Source organism: Psittacula echo (genome assembly GCF_963264785.1).
Source record: "Psittacula echo genome assembly, chromosome: 2".
Taxonomy (NCBI): Eukaryota; Metazoa; Chordata; class Aves; order Psittaciformes; family Psittacidae; genus Psittacula; species Psittacula echo.
The window spans coordinates 79,859,103-79,880,979 of NC_137737.1; the positions used below are offsets into that span (position 1 = coordinate 79,859,103).

Here is a 21,877-nt window from a genome sequence, read left to right on the forward strand (position 1 = left end):
TTCATGAAGACTGCTCTGCATCCTTCTTGAGAGATTTAGCTACAACAGTGTAAGTAGGTAGGAAGAGATTTGATGCAGGAAAAAAAAAAACTTTGAATGTGCTCAGCTATCAACTTTTCCAAATCTCTTCCTTGAAATGTAACCAGATTAGTATGAAATTTAGTTACTGAAATTTGGTTACTAATATTTTATCCCAAGTGCATTATTCTATTAAAATATAATTGGCCAAAAATATCTTGAGAAACTTCTTTCTGTCATTCAAGGCTAAAATGATTTTTTCACCAAATTCTGGCATAAGAATGAACTTTACTCAGGTAAAGATGCTTGGGTGAACATAGAATTGAATTATTTCTAATCAGGTCCAGCATCTGGTAAAAATAAATGAAACAAACCAGCCTCCATATACCACACAAACATCTACTGAGAATCAAAACAAAGTTCTTTTAACTGACATTCACTATGGATGACATTTATTTCACACTAATTTTTCTTTCTATTTCCTCTATAAAGCTCAGGTTTTATTATAACTACATTCTGAATAAGTCATTTGACATTTGAAGAACTGATGTGTGAAACTCCAACTCATGAGAACTTCAAGGAGTGAAATAATGGAAATGCACTAAGACATATTTTCTCCTGAATTCTTTGTGTGATGTCCACCTTTTTTTTTTTTTTTTTGGGGGGGGAGGTGGGGTGGAGAATGCGTTGCAATTTCAAGACCTTTGGCGCACCTCTAAGAACCTCCAGGAACTCTTACACAAGAAAAGTGAAATTTGTTCCCTGGATTGCTTAAAAATGCTTCTTTCTTTGGCACCCTTTTATCTGGCACTAGAAGGATGGTATGCTGTTGAAAGACATTTAGCTGATATTACTAACTGCTGTACAGCCAAACATCATTACAACCATCAAGTTGCATTAGCATTCAAAAGGTAGGAATCAGTTCCAGTATATCACTTTCCTCATTCAAATTGAGCTTAATATTTAGCCTTTTCTTTGAACATTTGCATCTGAAAAAATATTTTGATCACACTGAGACCACTTTACAGATTAATAAATGAATAATTGTGTATTAATAAATAGTTCCTTGTGCTATTATTCCGGGCTTGACTTTTTTCCTTAAACCCATTAGATTTCAGTATATCAGGTATGGCTAACATCTATTATTTCACATTCCATTGAAGAAAATATTTACTTCCCAGGGCATATCTAATTTCATGCAGTGTTTTTGACAAAGTTCTCTGATTCAGACATAGCATTTGATATCAAAAAGATTCTTCTAATGCAACTTACACCACCTCCCTGTAAAGCAAACTAAACAACAAAAGCATGCTTTAAACAGCACAGAGACATCTACAGTAGGGTTACTGCCACTATAACTATTGTGAATAGATGGTGCACCGGTTACTTTTATCTCCCACATCCTAGCCATCATGAGTATACAGGTAAAATCAAGTCCCTGTTGAGTCATGGCCTGAAAAGTTATCAAATTGTCAAGATGATAAAAGCAAAAGCTGAGTTTTTCTATTTGCTAAATTTCATATATGTGAGAGGAACCTCTGTCATATTGGTAAGAGGAAAACAATCCAGACTTGAAAACAGAAAGGAAAAAATCACTCTCAAGAGGTGTATTTCTCAAATGGATGGCTATTAAGCTTAATATTTGCTAATTGGTTCTTGTGCTGCCCTCCTTGTGCATTATTTCCAGCAGTTGCTTTACCAGGCTACTCTTTCATGTGTGCATTTGGTACAGACTATTAGCTGCTATTTAAAGCTCCTCATTTTCTTCAAAAGTCCAACCTCTGTAAACATTATCACAGCCTTGGGACTATGTAAGCAGCTGGCTGTCTTTATAAATAAATAAATAGCCTAAATTAATAAAAATAAATAAATAATCAATTCTAAAAGAGTCATTATTAGCTTAGCCAGATTGTGTGCTCTTAGTGGCTTAACTCTGCCTGACCCCAACAGATGAGGATAGAAAAAAAAGGGAAAAGAAAATAATTGCTTTGCTGATTTTCAAGCTAAATAATTATCTTAAAAACCCACAGCTGTAGGCTTCCCCTGTTTACTGTCATCATCCATCAGGGAGACAGGGATGGTCAGGAGAAAGGGACGTATTAATTTGGAGAAAGACTTCGAGAGACAAGAACAGTGTGGGCAATAAAATGAGCCAACTCTTTCTAAAACCCTAGTTCTACTTTATAAAGCATTTATGGCATAAGGAAGAAGAAACAAATAAATCTTTCTTCTTCACAATGCTATGTTTTCCAATTTGCCGGGGGAAGAAAGTCAACACTTAAAGCACTATTTTCCAGATAAAATTAGAGTGTGTAGTTCAGCTTAACAAAGCCAGCTTCCGTAGTCCCTAGATTGCTGCCACTGTAAATCAAATGTTATTCTAGAAATATTAGAAATATGTTTGATTATGCATAAAATGCTAAAACTTGCAACAGCTGCTTTTAGCTACAAGTGCAGCAAAAGTATTAGCAAAAAGCTGCAATTTTTCATCAATTACAACAGGGAACGGCAGTATCGATTTTGTAGACATGGCTGCTTCTGGCAGCTGAGAAAAAAATATATAAGTTCAGTGTGATGTCTGGAATGCAAAACAGTAGAAAAGTGTACTTCCTCAACTGTGGCTAGTATTCAAGATGTTGATGGAGCCAGCAAGCTTGTGTTATTATCAGGGCTGCACAGCCATGAATAAATAAACTGGAAACTGGTTTTTCCAAATAAAATGTGCCTTCCTTATGTTACTTTTGTGGTAGTCAGCTTCAAGAGTATATCTTCAAAACATATTATAGGTAATTTCTTCTATAAAAGATGAGCCCCAAAAAGGCAATGTCAGCGTCTCTTTACAGACGCACATGTTCTTCCAGTATTGGAGCTTTGCTAAAACTGCTAGTGGCAGGTCAGGGGAATATTTACTGAGATGGGGGATCTCCCGATCTGAATTGCAATATAGTGCTTCAGTGAGTCATAAATTCATTTTTCTCTTCTTTTTTTTTCCCCTCATAAAGCAAACAAACAAAAACCAACCCCAAAACAACATCAAAACAATTAAAAAAACCCAACCAAACAACAACAACAAAGCACAAACAAACAGACAAAACCCAAAAACAAAACCCCAAACAACCAAAACCAAACACAAGACTAAGGTAGGTGTTGATTAGGTTTTTACTTGAATTCTAAAAAGAGGATGGATATTGTTTGGGTTGTCAAAGTGCTATTCTTGGTATTGTTTATGAAGAATATTGTGCCAAGTATTGAGTTTCTATGCCAGCAGCTATGCCCTTCGTTCCTCCTGCCTATGTAAAAAATGATTGCACAACAGTCTGATGACCTTTGAAGGTCCCTTCCAGCCTGAACTATTCTATGATTCTATGGTTTCTTTCAAAAGTACTAGGCACCAACAACTCCCAGCAAAGTGACAAAACCACAAAATTATACATGTAGTAGGTTTGTGTGCAGCAAGATCACAGTATCACAGTATGCTAGAGATTGGAAGGGACCTCAAAAGATCATCTAGTCCAATCCCCCTGCCAGAGCAGGAACACCTAGATGAGGTTACACAGGAATGTGTCCAGGCAGGTTTTGAATGTCTCCAGAGAAGGAGACCCCACAACCTCCCTGGGCAGCCTGTTCCAGTGTTCCATCACCCTCACTGAGAAGAAGTTTCTTCTCAAGTTTAAGTGGAACCTCTTGTGTTCCAGTTTGTACCCATTACCCCTTGTCCTATCATTGTTTGCCACTGAGAAGAGCCTGGCTCCATCCTCATGACACTCCCCCTTTATATATTTATATACACTAATAAGGCCACCCCTCAGTCTCCTCTTCTCCAAACTATAGAGACCCAGCTCCCTCAGTCTTTCCTCATAAGGGAGATGCTCCACTCCCTTAATCATCATTCTTACTCCCTTAATCAAGATGATGACAGCTCTTTTAACTGTACAAGAAACCATCTTGGGGCAGGGGGAAACAAAATGAAAAGAATAAGAAAGCTTATGACAGAACATATGCTATCTGATTTTTACTCACTACTCATGAGTAGAAGCAACTGCCTTGACACTCCATTATAAAAAGTAAATTCTATACATATACATATCCAACCTCCCATATGGAAAAAAAGGATGAACAACACAAAAGATAAAATCACAGTTCTGGACTTCAAAAGAAGTGACCTGAGCTTGTTCAGGAATCTTCTTGGAGGATCCTATAGGAGCATCCTAAGAGATTGTGGGATCTCTCTCATTGGAGATATTTACAGTTTGCATGGACAAGGGCCTGAGCAACCTGCTGTGATTGAACCTCTGATCTACACAGAGTAGAGACAGGCTTCAGCCAGACTCTGAGGAACACTTACAACGTAATAAAGTCCTGCTCCTCTCACTTCAGTGTCTCCTCTCTTAATTATCCCCAAACCTTACTGCTCCCATCCAGCCCTTTCTTGCCTCTTCAAAGCCTCAAAACAGATTCTTCTCAGAAGACCTGGAAGTCAAATCCTTATTTCATAAACATTCTCATTACGGTATAAACTCAAGCTTCCTGTAGTTCCCTCCAGTCATTCTAGTACAAACTGTGAGACTTTTTAGTGCTATTTAGTCAGTTTGGCCAATGACTTAGAGATCTTGGGCCCGATTCTGTTTGCAGTTATTGCTGGATTGCCTTTGGACTTCAGGCAAAGTAAAATTTAGGCCAGTATGCTGTGATTAAGATGACTATTTACAATATGTTAGTCTTCAATACTGTTTGTATTCATTTTAAAAAAGTAAAATCTTCATTAAAATTCTGTACCATTTCCTTGAGTTGTGAATGGTTTAGCTTTTTTTTTCTTTTCTTTGTAAACCATAAAAACCAGCTAAAGTACATTTTGTAATGCCTTACATCAAATATTTGTTAATTGCATATCAGAAATTAAAAATGTAAATATTTTTAAATACTGACTATCATATAAGGTATTTCCAAACAACATATATTTTTTTTGTTAATTGAATTACCTCATGTAGTAATGTGAGTATATGTTTTAATTAAAATGTCATGAGCTACAGTAAATGTGATCCTCCATCACTACCTTTGTGCATTAAAGATTTATAGCTGTAGAACCATGTATTATTGCCTGGGGAAAAGTATTAGATTTCAGAGCCTACTTTTAAAAATATATTGGTTTTACGCTTTGCAATAAAATAGAAAGCTTGTTAGATACAATGAGCAATGCTTGAAAATATTGAAAGGATGAGAAACCAATTTCATAAAAGCTTTTTAGAACATAAGGCATGTATTTAAGTTAGTAAAAGACTGGAGGCACATTAATATATGCCTGACCTCTTATAAAAATATAAGCTTTACATATTATCTGGTAGTTGTAAAAGATCTGACAGATGAATTAAGACAATTGAAACTGCTGTCGCTGTGAAATGGATTATTTTTCATATTCAGTGCTTGCTATTCATCAGGCTAAAATTACTTTGAATGTCTGCCTTAATAAAACTTATTTTATAAATCAACATTTCTCCCTTCTTTTCTGTAATAAAGTTGAATTACCTGGAGCATGTACCTGGAGCATATACCTGAGTGGTCTAATGTTTTTAGGCCGCTAATAATCAGTACATGCAGGGACCATCAGGCTTCCTTCATCTTTCAGTGTCACATTTTTCTGTGAGAACTTAGCTGTAGATACAGATCCAGCTGTGGTGTTTCACGTATCTGCCTCTGCATCACTGGCACAAGCAGATTACTGCTACCAGGTGGCCTGTGCCCAGGCCATGGCTGCAGAGTGATCTGCAGATGCCTGGTGTGAATGTAGATGGCTACACGGTAGAAGTCTAGTAATAGGTGACATGAACTCCGACATAAATATCATAATGAAAGCACTAATTCTAGCTCATGCTCTTTCATCAGATCTTTGTGTTGGTAAAAAATTTCTTCTGCTGGTGATACAGCAGGAGCTGATAGCTAGTCACAGCACTTTTGGAAAGTAAGGGAGCTGGTCACTGCTCTGAAAATCAAAATGATTGTTTTTAAGCTTCTGTTGCTATGGGGTTAAGATACAAATGATGGAATAGAGAATGAGCTCCAAAATCCATTCCCAGACACAGAAACTTTGCTTTGAAGATGCAAAATTAGATAAACATGTTTACTGCTGTATTGGACCATTGTCCGTCAATTGCTGAGGTGAGTAGCTCAAGAGAGGACACCTTCAACACCGGAGCAGGGAGGAGATCAGCGTCCAGGAGCCTCTACTCAGAACGGCCAGAGCCACCAAGGGAGCCTCAGGTCGTCGACAGGACTTGCCCAGGAGCCGGCAGCTCAGCTGACGCGAGCAGGGACTCACAGGGGGCAGAGCCACGAGGAGCGGCATCAGCTCTGACTGGTTAAAAACCTGCCCCTGGGAGCGCGGCGACCAGGGCGGGCAAACAGGACGGGTCGAGGCAGTTCGCGCGGGCAGGCGAGCGGGGTGCTGAGTGCTCGCCGTATGACCAGGGCCCGGTCTGGGAGCTCTGCTCTGGCTGCCCCGGCTGTGGCCAGCGTAGACACCCAGACTGAGCCGATGAGAGAGGAGGCTGCAGTGCAATGCTCAGAGTGTAGAGAGTGTCTGCACTGGTCTCCTGAGGGAACGGTGCCCAATGGGCAGGGCTGTACTCGGTGCTCCCTGGTGGAGGTCCTCTTGCAGCAGGTGGCTGAGCTGTGGGATGCTGTTAATAGGATGCAAGGTGTCAGAGAAGCTGAGAGGAAACAGGACTGCCTCCTCCAGGCCCAAACTGTGCAGGGGCCTCAGGTGTCCCCTGAAGCTCATGGAGGAGTGGAGGAGGCTGTCAACCCAGGAAGATGGGAAATAGTAACCACAAAAAACAACAAAAAAAAGAGGAAGAGGACAAGTAAAAACAAGGGGCTTCCTCCTAAAGCTGTTGTCCCCACCCAGAACCGCTTTGCTGTCCTGCAGGGGGCTAAGAAGGAAGGGCACTTGCACCAGAAACAGCCGGCTGGTGCGCCGGTAAAGAAGATCACTACTGGTGCTGCCAGGAAAAAGAGGAGGGTCATAGTGGTAGGGGACTCTACTTTGAAAGGGACAGAGGCACTCATCTGTCAGCCTGACCCGGTCTCGAGGAGGTGTGTTGCCTACCTGGGGCATGGATCAGGGATGCTGCAGAGAGGCTGCCTGCTCTAGTGAGACCCACGGGCTATTACCCACTTCTGGTGATCCATGTGGGTGCTAGTGATGTGATAGCAGTAGGCTGGAGAACATAAAGAAGGACTACAGAGCCCTGGGAGAGGTGGTTAGGGGCTCTGGAGCTCAGATTGTCTTTTCATCAATTCTCCAGGATACAGGGGGGGACCTTAAAAAAGCTAGGAGGATTGGCCAAGTTAATAAATGGTTAAAAGGGTGGTGCCATAGTCAGGGGTTTGGGTGTTTTGAATATGGGACCCAAGTTAGTAGGCCAGGTCTGATCTGACAAAGAAGAGGAAGAGTGGTTTTGGTAGGAGGCTTGCCAGGCTGGTCAAGTTTTCTTTAAACTAGATGTGTTGGGGGAGGGGGGCATTGTTCCATCCCAACACACCCGGTCAGTTGCCAGCACCTACAATAAATGCTCGGAGCGATGCAGAGATATTCCAGCCTCTCCAGCCAATGAGCCGGCTTCATTTGGAGCTTGGCTCAGATGCCTCTATACAAACGCCCATAGCATGGGGAACAAACAAGAGGAATTAGAGATGTGTGCATGACTATGGGAGTATGATATAGTAGGCATCACAGAAACATGGTGGGATGGCTCCTAGGACTGGAGTGTTGGAATGGAAGGTTACAGTCTCTTTAGAAAAGACAGGCCTGGCAGGCGGGGGGGGGGGGAAGTTGCTCTTTATGTTAGGGATAGGCTGGAGAGTATGGAACTCTGTCTGGGGACGGGTGAGAGTTTGTGGGTCAAGGTTAAAGGGAGAGCAGCGATGGGGGACATTATTGTGGGGATCTGTTACAGACCGCCTGATCAAGAGGAATCTGTGGATGAAGTGCTCTACAGGCAGATAGGAACAGCCTCACGCTCACAGGCCCTTGTTTTTATGGGAGACTTCAACCAGCCTGACATCTGTTGGAGTGATGGTACGGCCTGGCACAAGCAATCCAGGAGGTTCCTCGATTGTGTGGAAGACAACTTCCTTCTGCAAGCAATAGAGGAGCCAACAAGGAGAGGTGCCATGCTTGACCTCGTGCTCACCAACAGGGAAGGGCTGGTTGAAAATGTGACGCTCCAGGGCAGCCTTGGTTGCAGTGACCACGAGATGGTCGAATTCCAGATCCTCGGGACAGTGAGAAGAGCGGGCAGTAAGCTCACTGCCCTGGACCTCAAGAGAGCAGACTTTGGCCTCTTCAGGAGCCTGCTTAGTAAGGTTCCATGGGATATAGCCCTAGAGGGCAGGGGGGCCCAAGGCTGCTGGTTGTTATTCAAGGATCACCTGCTCCAAACTCAGGAGTGTTGCATCCCAACTAGAAGGAAGTGCAGCAGGAGGGCCAGGAGACCTCCTTGGATGGAGAAGGAGCTGCTCAGGAAAATTCAAAGGAAAAAAGAGGCTTATAGAAGGTGGAAGCAGGGACAGGCGGCCTGGGAAGAATACAGGGATGCTGTCTGGGAAGCTAGGGACCAGGTGAGGAAGGCTAAGGCCCAGTTAGAATTGGACTTGGCTAGGGATGTGAAGGATAACAGGAAGGGATTGTATAGGTACGTAGCGAGTAAAAGACAGACTAGGGACAACGTAGGCCCCCTTTGGAAGATATCTGGAGAACTGGCTACCCAGGATTTGGAGAAGGCTGAGGTTCTTAATGACTTCTTTGCCTCAGTCTTCACTGGCAAAGGCTCTGACTGCACCACCCAAGTCTTGGAAGGCGAACGCAGGGACTGTAAGTATGAAGACCCTAGGCCCACTGTAGGAGAGGATCTGGTTAGAGACCATCTTAAAAACCTAAATGTACACAAGTTCATGGGACCTGACGGAATCCATCCGCAGGTCCTGAAAGAGCTGGCGAATGAAGTTGCTAAGCCACTGGCCATCATATTTGAAAAATCATGGCAGGCAGATGAAGTTCCCGATGACTGGAAGAAGGGCAATATAATCCCCATTTTCAAGAAGGGGAAAATGGATGACCCAGGGAATTACAGACCAGTCGGTCTCACCTCTGTGCCTAGCAAACTCTTGGAGCAGATTCTCCTGGAAGGCATGCTAAGGCACATGAAAAACAAGGAGGTGGTTGGTGGCAGCCAGCATGGCTTCACTAAGGGGAAATCCTGCCTGACCAATTTGGTGGCCTTCTATGATGGGGCTACGGAACTGATGGACAGGGGCAGAGCAGTTGACGTCATCTACCTGGACTTGTGCAAAGCCTTTGACACTGTCCCACACAACATCCTTGTTTCTAAATTGGAGAGACATCAATTTGATGGGTGGACCACTCGGTGGATAAAGAACTGGCTGCATGGCCACATGCAAAGAGTTGTGGTCAATGGCTCGATGTCCAGCTGGAGACCGGTAACGAGTGGTGTCCCTCAGGGATCGGTGTTGGGACCGGTCTTGTTCAACATCTTTGTCGGTGACATGGACAGTGGGATTGAGTGCGCCCTCAGCAAGTTTGCCGATGACACCAAGCTGTGTGGTTCGGTTGATACACTGGAGGGAAGGGATGTCATCCAGAGGGACCTCGACACACTTGTGAGGTGGGCTGATGCCAACCTGATGAAGTTTAACCATGCCAAGTGCAAGGTCCTGCACCTGGTTTGGAGCAATCCCAGGCAGAGCTACAGGTTGGAAAGAGAAGAAATTCAGAGCAGCCCTGCAGAGAAGGACTTGGGGGTGTTGGTCGATGAAAAAATGAACATGAGCCGGCTTCAGTGTGCGCTCACAGCCCAGAAAGCCAACCGTATCCTGGGCTGCATCAAAAGGAGCATGACCAGCAGGTCGAAGGAGGTGATCCTGCCCCTCTACTCTGCTCTCGTGAGACCTCACTTGGAGTCTTGTGTGCAGTTCTGGTGTCCTCAACATAAAAAGGACATGGAACTGTTGGAACAAGTCCAGAGGAGGGCCACGAGGATGATCAGGGGACTGGAGCACCTCCCGTATGGAGACAGGCTGAGAAAGTTGGGGCTGTTCAGCCTGGAGAAGAGAAGGCTGTGTGGAAACCTCATAGCAGCCTTCCAGTATCTGAAGGGGACGTACAAGGATGCTGGGGAGGGACTCTTCATCGGGGACTGTAGTGACAGGACAAGGGGTAACGGGTTCAAACTTAAACAGGGGAAGTTTAGATTGGATCTAAGGAAGAAATTCTTTACTGAGAGGGTGGTGAGGCACTGGAATGAGTTGCCCAGGGAGGTTGTGAATGCTCCATCCTTGGCAGTGTTCAAAGCCAGGTTGGATGATTCCTTGGGTGACGTGGTTTAGTGTGGGGTGTCCCTGCCCATGGCAAGGGAGTTGGAACTAGATGATCCTAAGGTCCTTTCCAACCCTAACTATTCTATGATTCTATGATTGCTTCAGTCTCCTGAAACACTGGATGGATTAAATTTATGAAAAATTACCAACTTTACTTATTAAAAATACACCCAATAATGCATTTAATACCTTACATGACATCTTAAATATATGCAAATAATCACACCATAACAAGAAAAATTAAGGTTGCTTGAATATCTGAGTTTGGCGTTTCTTACCTAAACCTGTTTGAACTCAAGAGAAGCTCATTAATATACTGTTAGTAGTTCTCAGTTTGTGCTAATTTTGTATACATTGTAAATTTTCTCAGGTTCTGAAGTGTTGCTAATCCATGCATTCAGTCATAAATCATAGAATCATAGACTGGTTTGGATTGGAAGAGACCTTAAAGGGATCATGTAGTTCCAGCCCTGCTGTTACAGGCCAGGTTGCTCAAAGTAACATCGAGCCTGGACTTGAACACTTCCAGGGATGGGGCAGTCAAAGCTTCTCTGGGCAACCTGTTCCAGTGCGTCACCAACCTCACAGTAAAGAATTTTTTCGTTATATGTAAGCTAAATTGATCCTCTTCTAGTTTAAAGCCGTTCTCACATGCCCTTGTAAAAAGTGCCTCTCCAGATTCCTTTTAGGTCCCCTTTAGTTACTGGAAGGCTGCTATGAGGTATCCCTGGAGCCTTCTCTTCTCCAGGCTCAACAGCCCTAGCTCTGTCAGTCTCTCTGCATAGGAAAGGTGCTCCAGCCTTCTGATCATCTTCATGGCCATACTCTGATCTCAGTCCAGCAGGTCCATTAGTACTCAGAAGACAAACTAAAATCAGCTCCCTAAAGTAGCAATGGAGCAACCGGTTGCCTGACTAGGAGCCCTAGTCTAAAGGGACACTTGGGAATATTTGACAGCTCCACCTTTTTATTTTCTCTTTTTTTTTTTTTTTTTTCTCTTTGGCTTTTGGCAAAAGTCCAGGTTATTGTCTTAAACCAGTCCTGAAGTAGCACACTTGTCAGCCAGAGCACTCAGTCACACAGCTCCAGTTCAGATCTCAGCACCTGAGAATTTGATGCTTTGCTCCAGCACTTCGGAAGGCAGTAAAACTCACTAGTGTAAGGTCAGAACAGTGGAATGATGAAAAATTTTGTATTGAGGAAAGAAGGCAGCAAATATGTTAAAATGTAGCATTTATTTTCTGTGGAAAAAGCAGAGTGATGTTTTTTTAAAAAAAGATTGCATTTTTCTCAAAAAAAAAAAAAAAATCTCACTTTTTCTGCCACAACGCTAAGGGCCCACAGGTGTCATTTATAGTGAATGTACATTTTTTGGGGGGAAGAGAAGGAAAAATTTGAAAGCTACCATTTCCTCCTTCATCTTTGTCACTGGACTAGAACTAAATTATTGCTGTGGTTCCCTGAATTTCTGGAGCAGAAGATAGGGCTGAAAGTGGGAGATCCTATTACAAAGATATTCCTTATGAACAGGGACAGATAAAAGCCATGAAATGCTCTACAGGTGTTAGATAGCTTCTGTCTATCACTGCAGTAAGAAAGCGTATTCCTCCAGTTGGGCTTGCCTAAGCTATTTAATGTATAGTCAGTTATGGTTTGGTTATGTGTTCTGTAAAGGCAGAAGTGTTTAAGTAGGCACTGCTTCCACTACTGTTACACTGAACCTGGACTTCTGTCTTTTTTAACACATACCATTCACATCCAGAAAGTCAAGAAAATAACCTCTTAGGTTTTTAGTAAATGGAATCCATATCAATGGTTTATTTTAATTCATTTATTCATTGCTAATCTTTTCTTTCTTTTAGAAGTTTATTTTAATGAGACTTGCCCTCAGCTTAAAAACATGATCAGCTTATTGACTTTAGAAAGTTATTGTTAGTCAAATTACACTTATATTTCTGTGTCTTCTTCAGGAGATAGAAAGAATATCTCTTGAAGATTGGGGGACAGTGGGAGGGGGTGAAGAGGGACTGAAAAAAAAGTAATCTTCCAAACAGCTGCCTTTGCTATCAGTTACTTTCCTGTCTATGTCATAGGACCTTTCACATGGAGCATGTCTCAATGAGGCAGTCCCAGAAATAAACTTTGGCAAGTCCATTAAGATTAATTTTAGATTGTGAACATCCTTTGAAACTTGCCAGTTTTCATTACATAAAAGTAGGAGTCTTGAAGTGCTTGCAGTATTGTTGTATCTTCTTGAAAAGAAGAATATATGTTGTATATTCTTGAAAAAGTGTCAGATGACCTCGAAATGCAGAACATTCCTTAAAAGAAAAACAGTGAGGATAACCCTCTTCCCTGTGCAGCTTCTCATTTAGGTCATGCGAATTCCAACGTTCATTTGCACAGAAAATCATAGGAAGCTTAATTCTTCAAAGTTGATGAGAAAGCCTATATACATGGCTGTTTGTTTTGCTGAAGACTATAGTTTGAGTAAAATTTTCATTATGGGGCAGGGGGGAAATGCAGGTAAATTGCTTAGCAACCCGTAAGAAGGACAAGACGTTTCTGCAAGACTGTTGCCATTTACAGTGAATTTTCTGTCTTTATGTGCATTTATTTTGCTCGGTCGGTCCCCTTTAAGTCAGAATATAAAACAAACTGCACTAGGTCTGATCTATAACCATGGCTGAAAATAGTGTGTCATGGGGAGGTTCTTCTTCCACAGTACTTCTGTTTCCTACTGAACTGTATTGGAAAGGCAAAAAGACTCAAGTCTGCAATGGAATGTGAGTTCCACCTTTTATCAGACGTCTAAAGTAGTTTCTTAAGGTACTTACAAATTGGTCCACTTGCAGATTCAGAAGTTGTTTGACCAAAACTTGTTCTAAATGCAACCCATGTACTTTGTATTCTCAGTTGTCTACTTTTTCACACAACTGTCTTTTCAAATTCCAGTATTTCCCTTCCCCAGAGGTTGCCCTATATGTATTGGGTGAAAGTTTTTTGTAAATAATGCATGCATCATAAAATGTTTATAGTATCTTCTGATGGTGGGCTGCTTCTCCTTTCCTTCCCATTATGCCTTGGCTGTTACCTAGGTGGTTGCTAGCATGGAGATAAAGAATCAACTGGTTTATTCTCACCTTGTTTCCAGTGGAACAAAAATTGTAACAGAATCTACTAGCAACATGTGTTCCTAATGTGTCTGAAATATCCCTGATCACTGTTCCATACTGAAAATGTGGTTACCTGTGTTTCTTTGCAGGAGCATATGTGCTTCAAGTAAAGGCGACAGATGCTGATGATCCCACTTATGGAAACAGTGCTAGAGTGGTTTACAGCATTCTTCAGGGGCAACCATATTTCTCAATTGACCCAAAGACAGGTAAATAGTTTATCAGCAACAGTGAAAATTTTAAACTTTTGATTTTGATTCATGTGGACAGTATCAGTGAATTAATATGTAATGGGCTGATATGGCCAGAAGCCAGTACCATAACTTTGCACATCATTCAGTTTGAATAATTGACTAGTTTTTGAATGAATTGCAATCTGCTGTAGAAACAAAAGAAACATGCTCTTCTAATCAGTCTTGGAATATCAAAAATATGTATACATTGAATACTTTTTTTTTCATATGTTCTACCATTTCTCTATAGCTAAAGCTGTATAAGTTATATGCATTCTACTTTTGTTTTTTTTCCTGATGATTGAGTGTCTGCATTCTTTTTTCTATTTTTGCTTGCTGAACTTACATCAGAAATTCTCTGCAATGACTGTTCTTCTATATGAAGCTCATTTGAGACTGTGGAACAGCTAATCATCTCCTACCCTCCTCTTTTCCTGGGGCGTGGTTGTTTGTTTGAAATTACTGGATGTGTGGGCAGAAAAGGATAATACATTTAAAGAGGCTAAGGTATTTGGGAGGTTGGTAGACATGTTAACTAGGTATCTTGTCCTGTATTTCCAAATGTAACTCTTGTTCATATATTTGGTAATTCATTTAAGGAGCCAATAACCTACATGGTGAATGCCATGCATTATATCATCCTGCTTTGTTACAGGAATAGTTGTCCATATGACCCTTCCAGCAAAGAGTTTCTGCTTGCTGTGAAGCTGTACTTGAATGTCAGATTGTGTGTTAAAGAGCCTTTATATCTGATAAAGCAGTAGCTTTGCAGTGAGAGCCTCACAAGGCTGTTAGTGCATTATCTCCAATGGGCACATTGGTTTGTCACATACTTAGCAGGAGATTGTATTGCAATTTGGAATGAGAGATTTTACTTTTCAAACTGGAATGGGACTTCTTCAAGTATCTGGAGGAATAAAAGGATTTGCCTTTATACTTATTTTTTTATTTCAGTTTTGTAAAGAATGAGGAGGAATTCAACGGCAAGAAAAACTGGAGCCACAACTGTAGCCCTAGTACAGATTTCCCAAAGAGAAAAAGAAAAAAAAGTTATTAGTGCTTGAAGAAGAACTTTTTTTTTCCTGTGGCACTTTAACTTGCTGTATCATATCATGAGTTACTCCTGGGGAGAATACAACTGGACACAAGAGGAAAATTTTTCACAGTGAGAACAATCAGCCATTGGAACAATCTCCCCAGGGAAATGGTGGATTCCCCAATGCTGGACACTTACAATTCAGCTGGACAGGGTGCTGGGACATTTAGTCGAGGTCATGTTTTACCTGGAAAGGTTAGACCAGATCATAGAATCATAGAATGGTTCCAGTTGGAAAGGACTTTAAGAACATCAAGTTCCAAACCCCTTGACAAGGGCAAGGACATCTTCCACAAGACCAGGTTGCCCATCCAGCCAGGCCTTGAACACTGCCAGGAACAGAGCATTCAAAACTTCCTTGGACTATCTGTTCCAGTGTCTCACCACTCTCACAGTAAAAAATTTCTTCCTTATATCCAATCTAAATTTCCCGTTAAAGTTTAAACCCACTACCCTTTGTCCTATCACTACAGTCCCTAATGAAGAGTCCCTCTCCAGCATCCCTGTAGGCCCCCTTCAGATACTGTAAGGCTGCTATGAGGTCTCCACTCAGCCTTCTCTTCTCCAGGCTGAACAGCCCCAATTTTCTCAGCCTGTCTTCATGTGGGAGGTGCTTGAGCACCTCCCTCGTGTACCATCCTCGTGGCCCTCCTCTGAACTTGCTCCAAGTTCTTGAGGTCCCTTCCAACCTGGTATTCTTTGATTCTATCATGATACTTTCTCAAATCATTCCTGATAGGTGATAAATATTTACCCTGATATGAAACTAGTACACTTAAAATAGTTTTTAAGCTTTATGGGTCTGAATGTCACAACTGCCAGTTTTTTTCTGTTTACTGACCTCCTAGTTTTTTGTGGTGCTTTGCTGAAAGTGAGAAAACAATGTGGAAGCAGGAGAGTTTGATTTTATTGCTCTTGCAGGATGCTAAAACTCATTACAGTCCCTCCTATGGAACAGCTGTTGGACTTGTACATTTTAAGGCCTCAAATTTAATATGTAGGGGTTACCTTTTGATGCTATGAAATTGTTCTTCTGATTTTCATGTGAGTTTTCTGTAACGTAGAGCACTTTTAAAACAGATAACCTCCCTTATCTTTCCTCTGTATGTCATTCTGCTGCTAAAATATCTTTTTGACAAACACTATTTTCTGATATGTTTATGAAGTCAATAATTTTATTTATGGTTAAATGTCTACAATTTTTATTTTGACTCGGTATTCTAGTCCATATTCTAACCTTGGTTATATTCTTGAAATCCAAATTGGCATCAGCAGGAGTATTGATACTAATTTTTATTCAGGAAGTTTTTCCCCAGAACTTGAATTTTTCTCTTCCACATAAGTGGATCATCTCCTGTTGAATTACGGCTTAATAGCTTTGCAAGACTTATCTTCTGGGCCAGGTCTCATATATAGTATTTTCAACTGTCAACAGCCTCATTGAGACCACTTTCATGCATGTTTGCTATTGATGACATTTGCAAAGAGAAAAAAAAAAAAATGAAGCTATTCAGTTCTACAGCTGAACAATTTTTACTGTAAATCTTAAGGCAGAAGGATTTAAAACCACTCTTAACACCATTGCATGCACGTAAAGCCTCTACATTATAATAAGCCTTTGGTCTAAATTTTGGATATTTTTCATGAAGCTGAAGCTGGAATACCAAAATGTGTAGTACTTTCTTTCCCAGGGATTTTTGCCTCCATTTTTTTGTTCTGTTTTGTTTTGTTTACTGGTTAGATAATTTTAAATCACCTTTGTCCTGCCAATATGAACTGGTGATTTTGGTAGGAATAGTAATTTTCAGGGGGTTTTCTGGGCTATTGAAATAGAATAGGTAGAAAAGAGAAAATTGCCTGTGAACTGCTAGACATGAAAATTATTCTCATAGTTGTGTTTTTTTTTTTTTTTTTTCTGGAGACAAAGGTTTTTTTTTTACAGAAAAATATGTAGAGTGCCTTTATACTTCCAGACAGGAATAAGCAGTGAGTGATTTGGAACTCTACTACTAGAGTGAAAGCAAATTCTTAATTTTCTGAAGACCATCTGGAATATATCTGAGAAAGCCACTCAGTTGTACCTGAAACAGGTAGAATGATCAGAAAAACTGCATCTCCTGCTCACAACCTACTATCTGCCCATTTTCAGTTTTTTTCTACTTACTGTTATTTTGTATAGTATATCAAGGGAAGTCTTTAATTCTCATAGCTCTTTTCTCCTTAGAATGAGCATACCAAGGATGTTACAAAATACTGAGGAATATATAGTCTTCACAATACTAAAATATGGATTAAGAGATTCAAGAGGAAACCTAGTAATGTTCATCCTATTTACAAAAAGTTTTTTGTTGTTTTGTTGTTTTTTTTTTCATGAATATGAACAAATTTTTAGTTTTAAAATGCAAGATTTCTGTCTAGAACAAACTGTGCATGCCATGATGAAGTGGAAAATAATAGTTAATGTTGTTTTTACATTATCAGTGTCACAAATGGAGAGAAATTGTTATACAGTTCAATTCAATGGGAATTTTTAATAGGTTCCAGAAATATCAGATTTAGGTCAAGTTATTCCTAGACTCTGAGCAAGTAAGCTAGCAGTTCCTATTCTTGCTTGTTAACACAGCAGCGGTTAGTAGCCGTAAAGAAAAGAATGACCCTTAAAGTTTGTTTCTTATAATTCCAGACCCATTATATCACCGGGGAAAAGACTTCTTTTAAACCCAAATGGTTTAATACTAGAAAATAATATTTTCTGATTCAATAATAATTTAGAAGAGAAGCATACTTCCCTTTTCTTAAAAAATAATTCCAATTATTTGTCAATTGTGCATGCTGTCTGCACCAGTCTGCACCTAGATATTTTCTGAAAACTACTGCTAAGTATGTAGCATTTTGCAATATAATATGCACTTGTAAAATTTTGACAAGGAAAGAAATGCATTTTATCTGATATATTTATTTTCAAGAGAAAGGCTTGAGTGTCCAAAACCTTATAGCTTTTTATGTTATCAGCTAATCCTATGATCAGTAGTATCCCTCTCACTCTCTACAAGTCTGTCTTACATCATTTACATTATTAACATATCAGAAGGGACATTATGACATACCTATTTAGACATCAGCTTTCCAAAATCACTGAAGATTAAGATGCATTTGGGTAATGACATTCCATGATATTTTAATTACTGTTCTTTAAGGAAACCTTTATGGTTTTCATTGTATCTACATGCTATATCAAGAAAACTTTCTCAAGTAAAGCAGAGTCTTCTAATGAAGACCTCATTTTGTATAGAAGGGATACTGTCTTGGCCTACATTAGCTTAATGGCAGGTGACTGGTTGGAAACAATTGAAGATGCAGTCTCTGAAATGCACTGGTATCTCTTCCTACATTGCCCTGCTTTGCATAACGCAGCATTCTTCAGTCCTGATGTGGCAAACCTATGATCACGCCATTCACATCCCTAGTGAAAATGCACCATTCTCTTTCAGCAGATCATGTATGGATTGAAAAGACACAGCACTCATTTTGAATGGTTGAATAGCTGACAAGCACACTTTTGAAAAGCCTGAGTGATTTGTATGTTTCTGTGTGAGCTCCTTTCTTATGAATCTTTTAGGGAGAATTCGATTCTTGTTCCAAGAGATCCAGTATTAAAATGTAATAGTAGACAATTACAGCCCTTTGTTTACTTGTTCTTTCTCTTTCCCATTTCTTTTTGTAGGTGTAATAAGAACAGCTTTGCCAAATATGGACAGAGAAGTGAAAGAACAGTATCAAGTTCTAATTCAAGCCAAGGACATGGGAGGACAGCTGGGAGGACTAGCTGGTACTACCACTGTAAACATTACTCTCACGGATGTCAATGACAACCCACCCAGATTTCCTAAGAGTATGTTGTATTCCAAATGTACTAATTTTAAGATAAGCACGACAGAAAGTATTAATGTGAAAAATTCTTTAGAAAAGGAATTGAGATCCAGGAAGAGTACTATATGATGAAAAAAATTAGAATATACTCTTGATTTTTTAAATAATATAAAGCTCAATTTGGAAGTAAGACTTTTGAAGATTTAAGAGGAAATATATCAGCAATCCACAGGACCAGCCTGAACCTAAGAGTTAATTTCATTTACACTTCAGAAATTATATAGTAAATACTATTTTTGTCAAGGGAAACTGAATGACACCCTTCAAATGATGGAAGGTCATTATAACCGAAGACTTCCAGGTACCAAAGACAGAACTGGTTCACACTGAGCATTGTTGTTATGATAATCAGGAACAGATTTTTTACACATCTTGGCCTAGAAGATTGTATCTGTCCTTGAAAACATGTATAGCCTCAAAATAGCTACCATCCAATGACAATTTTTAACATTTCATATCTATTAGTTTAAATGAAGCTTTTCAGAAATATGCTAATTTAAAGTGTTTCATAGTCTGTTTATGATTAGCAGGATTGTCACTTACTGCTATCCTTAGATTTACTGAAGATTTGTTTATTCTGTCCCTTGGAAATGCAGAGACTAATGAAGCATAAACCTTGATAACTATGCCAAAACAATTAGCTGCTGAAAGTTTTCAGTAAGGCAAATTCATATTAGAATGTTTCTGTAAATTTGCAGCAAGACCATGGCTGCTTTTTACTTTGTATCTCTTTTCTTGCACATGAATTGTAATCCAACTTTAAGTATTATAAATGCTCCTTAGGTACGAAACCACACCTGAACTTCATGGATTTCTCTAATATAAGAATTCTTCTTTTTCTCAGTACAAAAATATATTGCATTTCTGATGGCATGTAAGAATGGCCATGTTGACACAAAGATCCATCTGGCCCTGCCTTCTGACTCTTACATTGACATCTAGAAGGTATACATAAGAATAGGCCAAACAATACTCCAGAACATTTCCTCAGTTTCTAATGATTATTAGCCCAGATGGTGTCTTTATATTTAACAAACATAAATGGATTTTCTTACAGCAAGTTGCCTATTGCTTGAAACTTACATAAAATTTTGAAGTCCACAACATCCTATGTTAATGAGGTGCACAGATTAATCATATATTGCACAACAAATAGCTTCCCCTCTTTTGTTTTGAATCTGTCCCTACATAGAATTCAGAAAACGTTGCAAAATGTGACCTTTATTTATAAAAATTGTGTTGAGTGTTTTTTCAGTACAGGGTATTCTCTGTGCATAAACCTGCTCCTACAGTTCTGCTCCACGCATGTTAGTCATATCCATCCTTACCTCCTTTGAGCTCCCTGGAAATCTTTGCAGAAAAAAAAAGTGTTATATTAGTTCCTTCAAGCCTTCTTGTGCCACAGTGGTTTGAATCAAAATATTGCATATCATAGTTCACTTATTTAGTCCTTCAGGCTCTTGGACATGTAACAGCTAATCCCAATGATTTGTTACTCTTGTGTCTGTTCATTCCACAACTGTTTCTGTACCTAATTTATCCTTCTCATGAGTCCCTCATAAAGGGTGCCAGGACAGAAAAATTCCTCAGCTACTTTACAATGAGCACAAAGAAAAAAATGCATGAAGTTAAACATTTGTGATCTTACCTTCTCTGAGCACTTCTGTATCTCAATTTTGGGTTGGCTTTACACCGTTCCTCTCAGGCTTTTGCTTCCAAATGTCTTTAAAAGACAATTATTATTAGCTTGTTTGCCAGAGATTTATTCAAATTCTTTTTTTGTCTTCTTTACTTGTGGTTTTATAGATAAAGCAAATGTTGTGGTTCTTTCTATTGTCCTCCCTGAGAGACAACTTAATCTCTTTGAAAGATGTGTTCTTGCTTTTACTGGCTATGTTGTTTGTCCATTTAGGCTTGTTTTCTAATGGGTGCTGTGCATTTGCTATGGCCCTTCAAAATGGGGTCCCTAGCTAGTATCCCCACCACTGACAGTGGTTTAACTGTCTCAGCTATCACATTCAGATTTTCTATAGCACTATCCCTAGGTTATATTGATTTTTAGATATTTTATTTTCTTTTTTGGCTCTTACTGCTCCTGAATAGATATTGCATTTAAGCTCATTATTGTTGCTGTAAAATTTACAAGAGCTAATGAACTTTTCTTGGCTAGCTAGTGTTAATACTGTTCTCTTTTCTCTAGGTTTGACTTAGGGCTTCCTTTAAGAACCACAGTTATTCCTTCACTGAGAAGACTTACTTTGTCTTTACTGTGTATTTTGCTCCTTGCTACTGTGCTGCCTGACTGATTTTCTTCTCTCCCACAGATTTCGAACATACCTATCATGATGATATTCTTGTGTAGCATTAGGCAATTAAAGCTACCCATACTAGTCCAAATTTTAACCCTTGGCTTTATATTGTGGCTTGCTTTCTGGTCTTTACAGGACCCTAGTTTGATTCTGTATGATCTACCACTTCTGCATTTCCTGCTGGACTACCATCACCTTCAGTGAAGAATGCAGAATTTTGGTGACCGCATCCTTTATCTGAACTGTGTGCTTTTATGTATTTTTCAATTGTATGCTTTCCACCACCTGATGATTTCCCTGAATTTTTATCACATAGATAAATTCTTCAACTTTCTGAAGCCTCTTTTTCCTATGGCCAGAATGAATTTTGTATATTCTCTATGGACACCCATTCTTTAGCAAGTGCCCTTACTTTCCAGTAATGTGCATCTCTTCTCCCTATGCTTTTTCTCAGACAGGCATTTAAAGGCCTTTCCATCTTTGTCTCACAGACTGTACATAGTGAGACAATTTCAGATTATGCTACTATGAATGTCTTTAACTTCAGCTTTCGCTCACCAGTCTTGATTTCATGCCGAAGACCTCTGCCCAGTCTTACCTTATTTTGTCAAATGACCTACAGCCACCAGTAACTCCTTGTGTTTCCTGACATCCTGTCAAAACACTTGAGAGACACCCCAGTTCTGGTCAACAAGCAAACTATCACATAAGGTCTCTTTGAAC

General features: G+C 40.0%; 1 protein-coding gene across 2 annotated transcripts in view; it reads left to right on the top strand.

Moving 5' to 3' along the window:
- The window catches only part of CDH12 (cadherin 12), a gene marked incomplete at both ends in the record, with an annotated part of 182,738 nt that overhangs the window by 96,528 nt on the left and 64,333 nt on the right, over positions 1 to 21,877 (top strand). Inside the window, 2 exons of one of the 2 annotated variants that reach the window (XM_080609777.1) lie at positions 13,676 to 13,795; positions 18,640 to 18,807. In XM_080609777.1, the coding sequence (XP_080465903.1) occupies positions 13,676 to 13,795; positions 18,640 to 18,807 (288 nt within the window). The remainder of the gene's footprint in view (positions 1 to 13,675; positions 13,796 to 18,639; positions 18,808 to 21,877) is intronic. The other variant, XM_080609778.1, reaches the window with a different exon arrangement.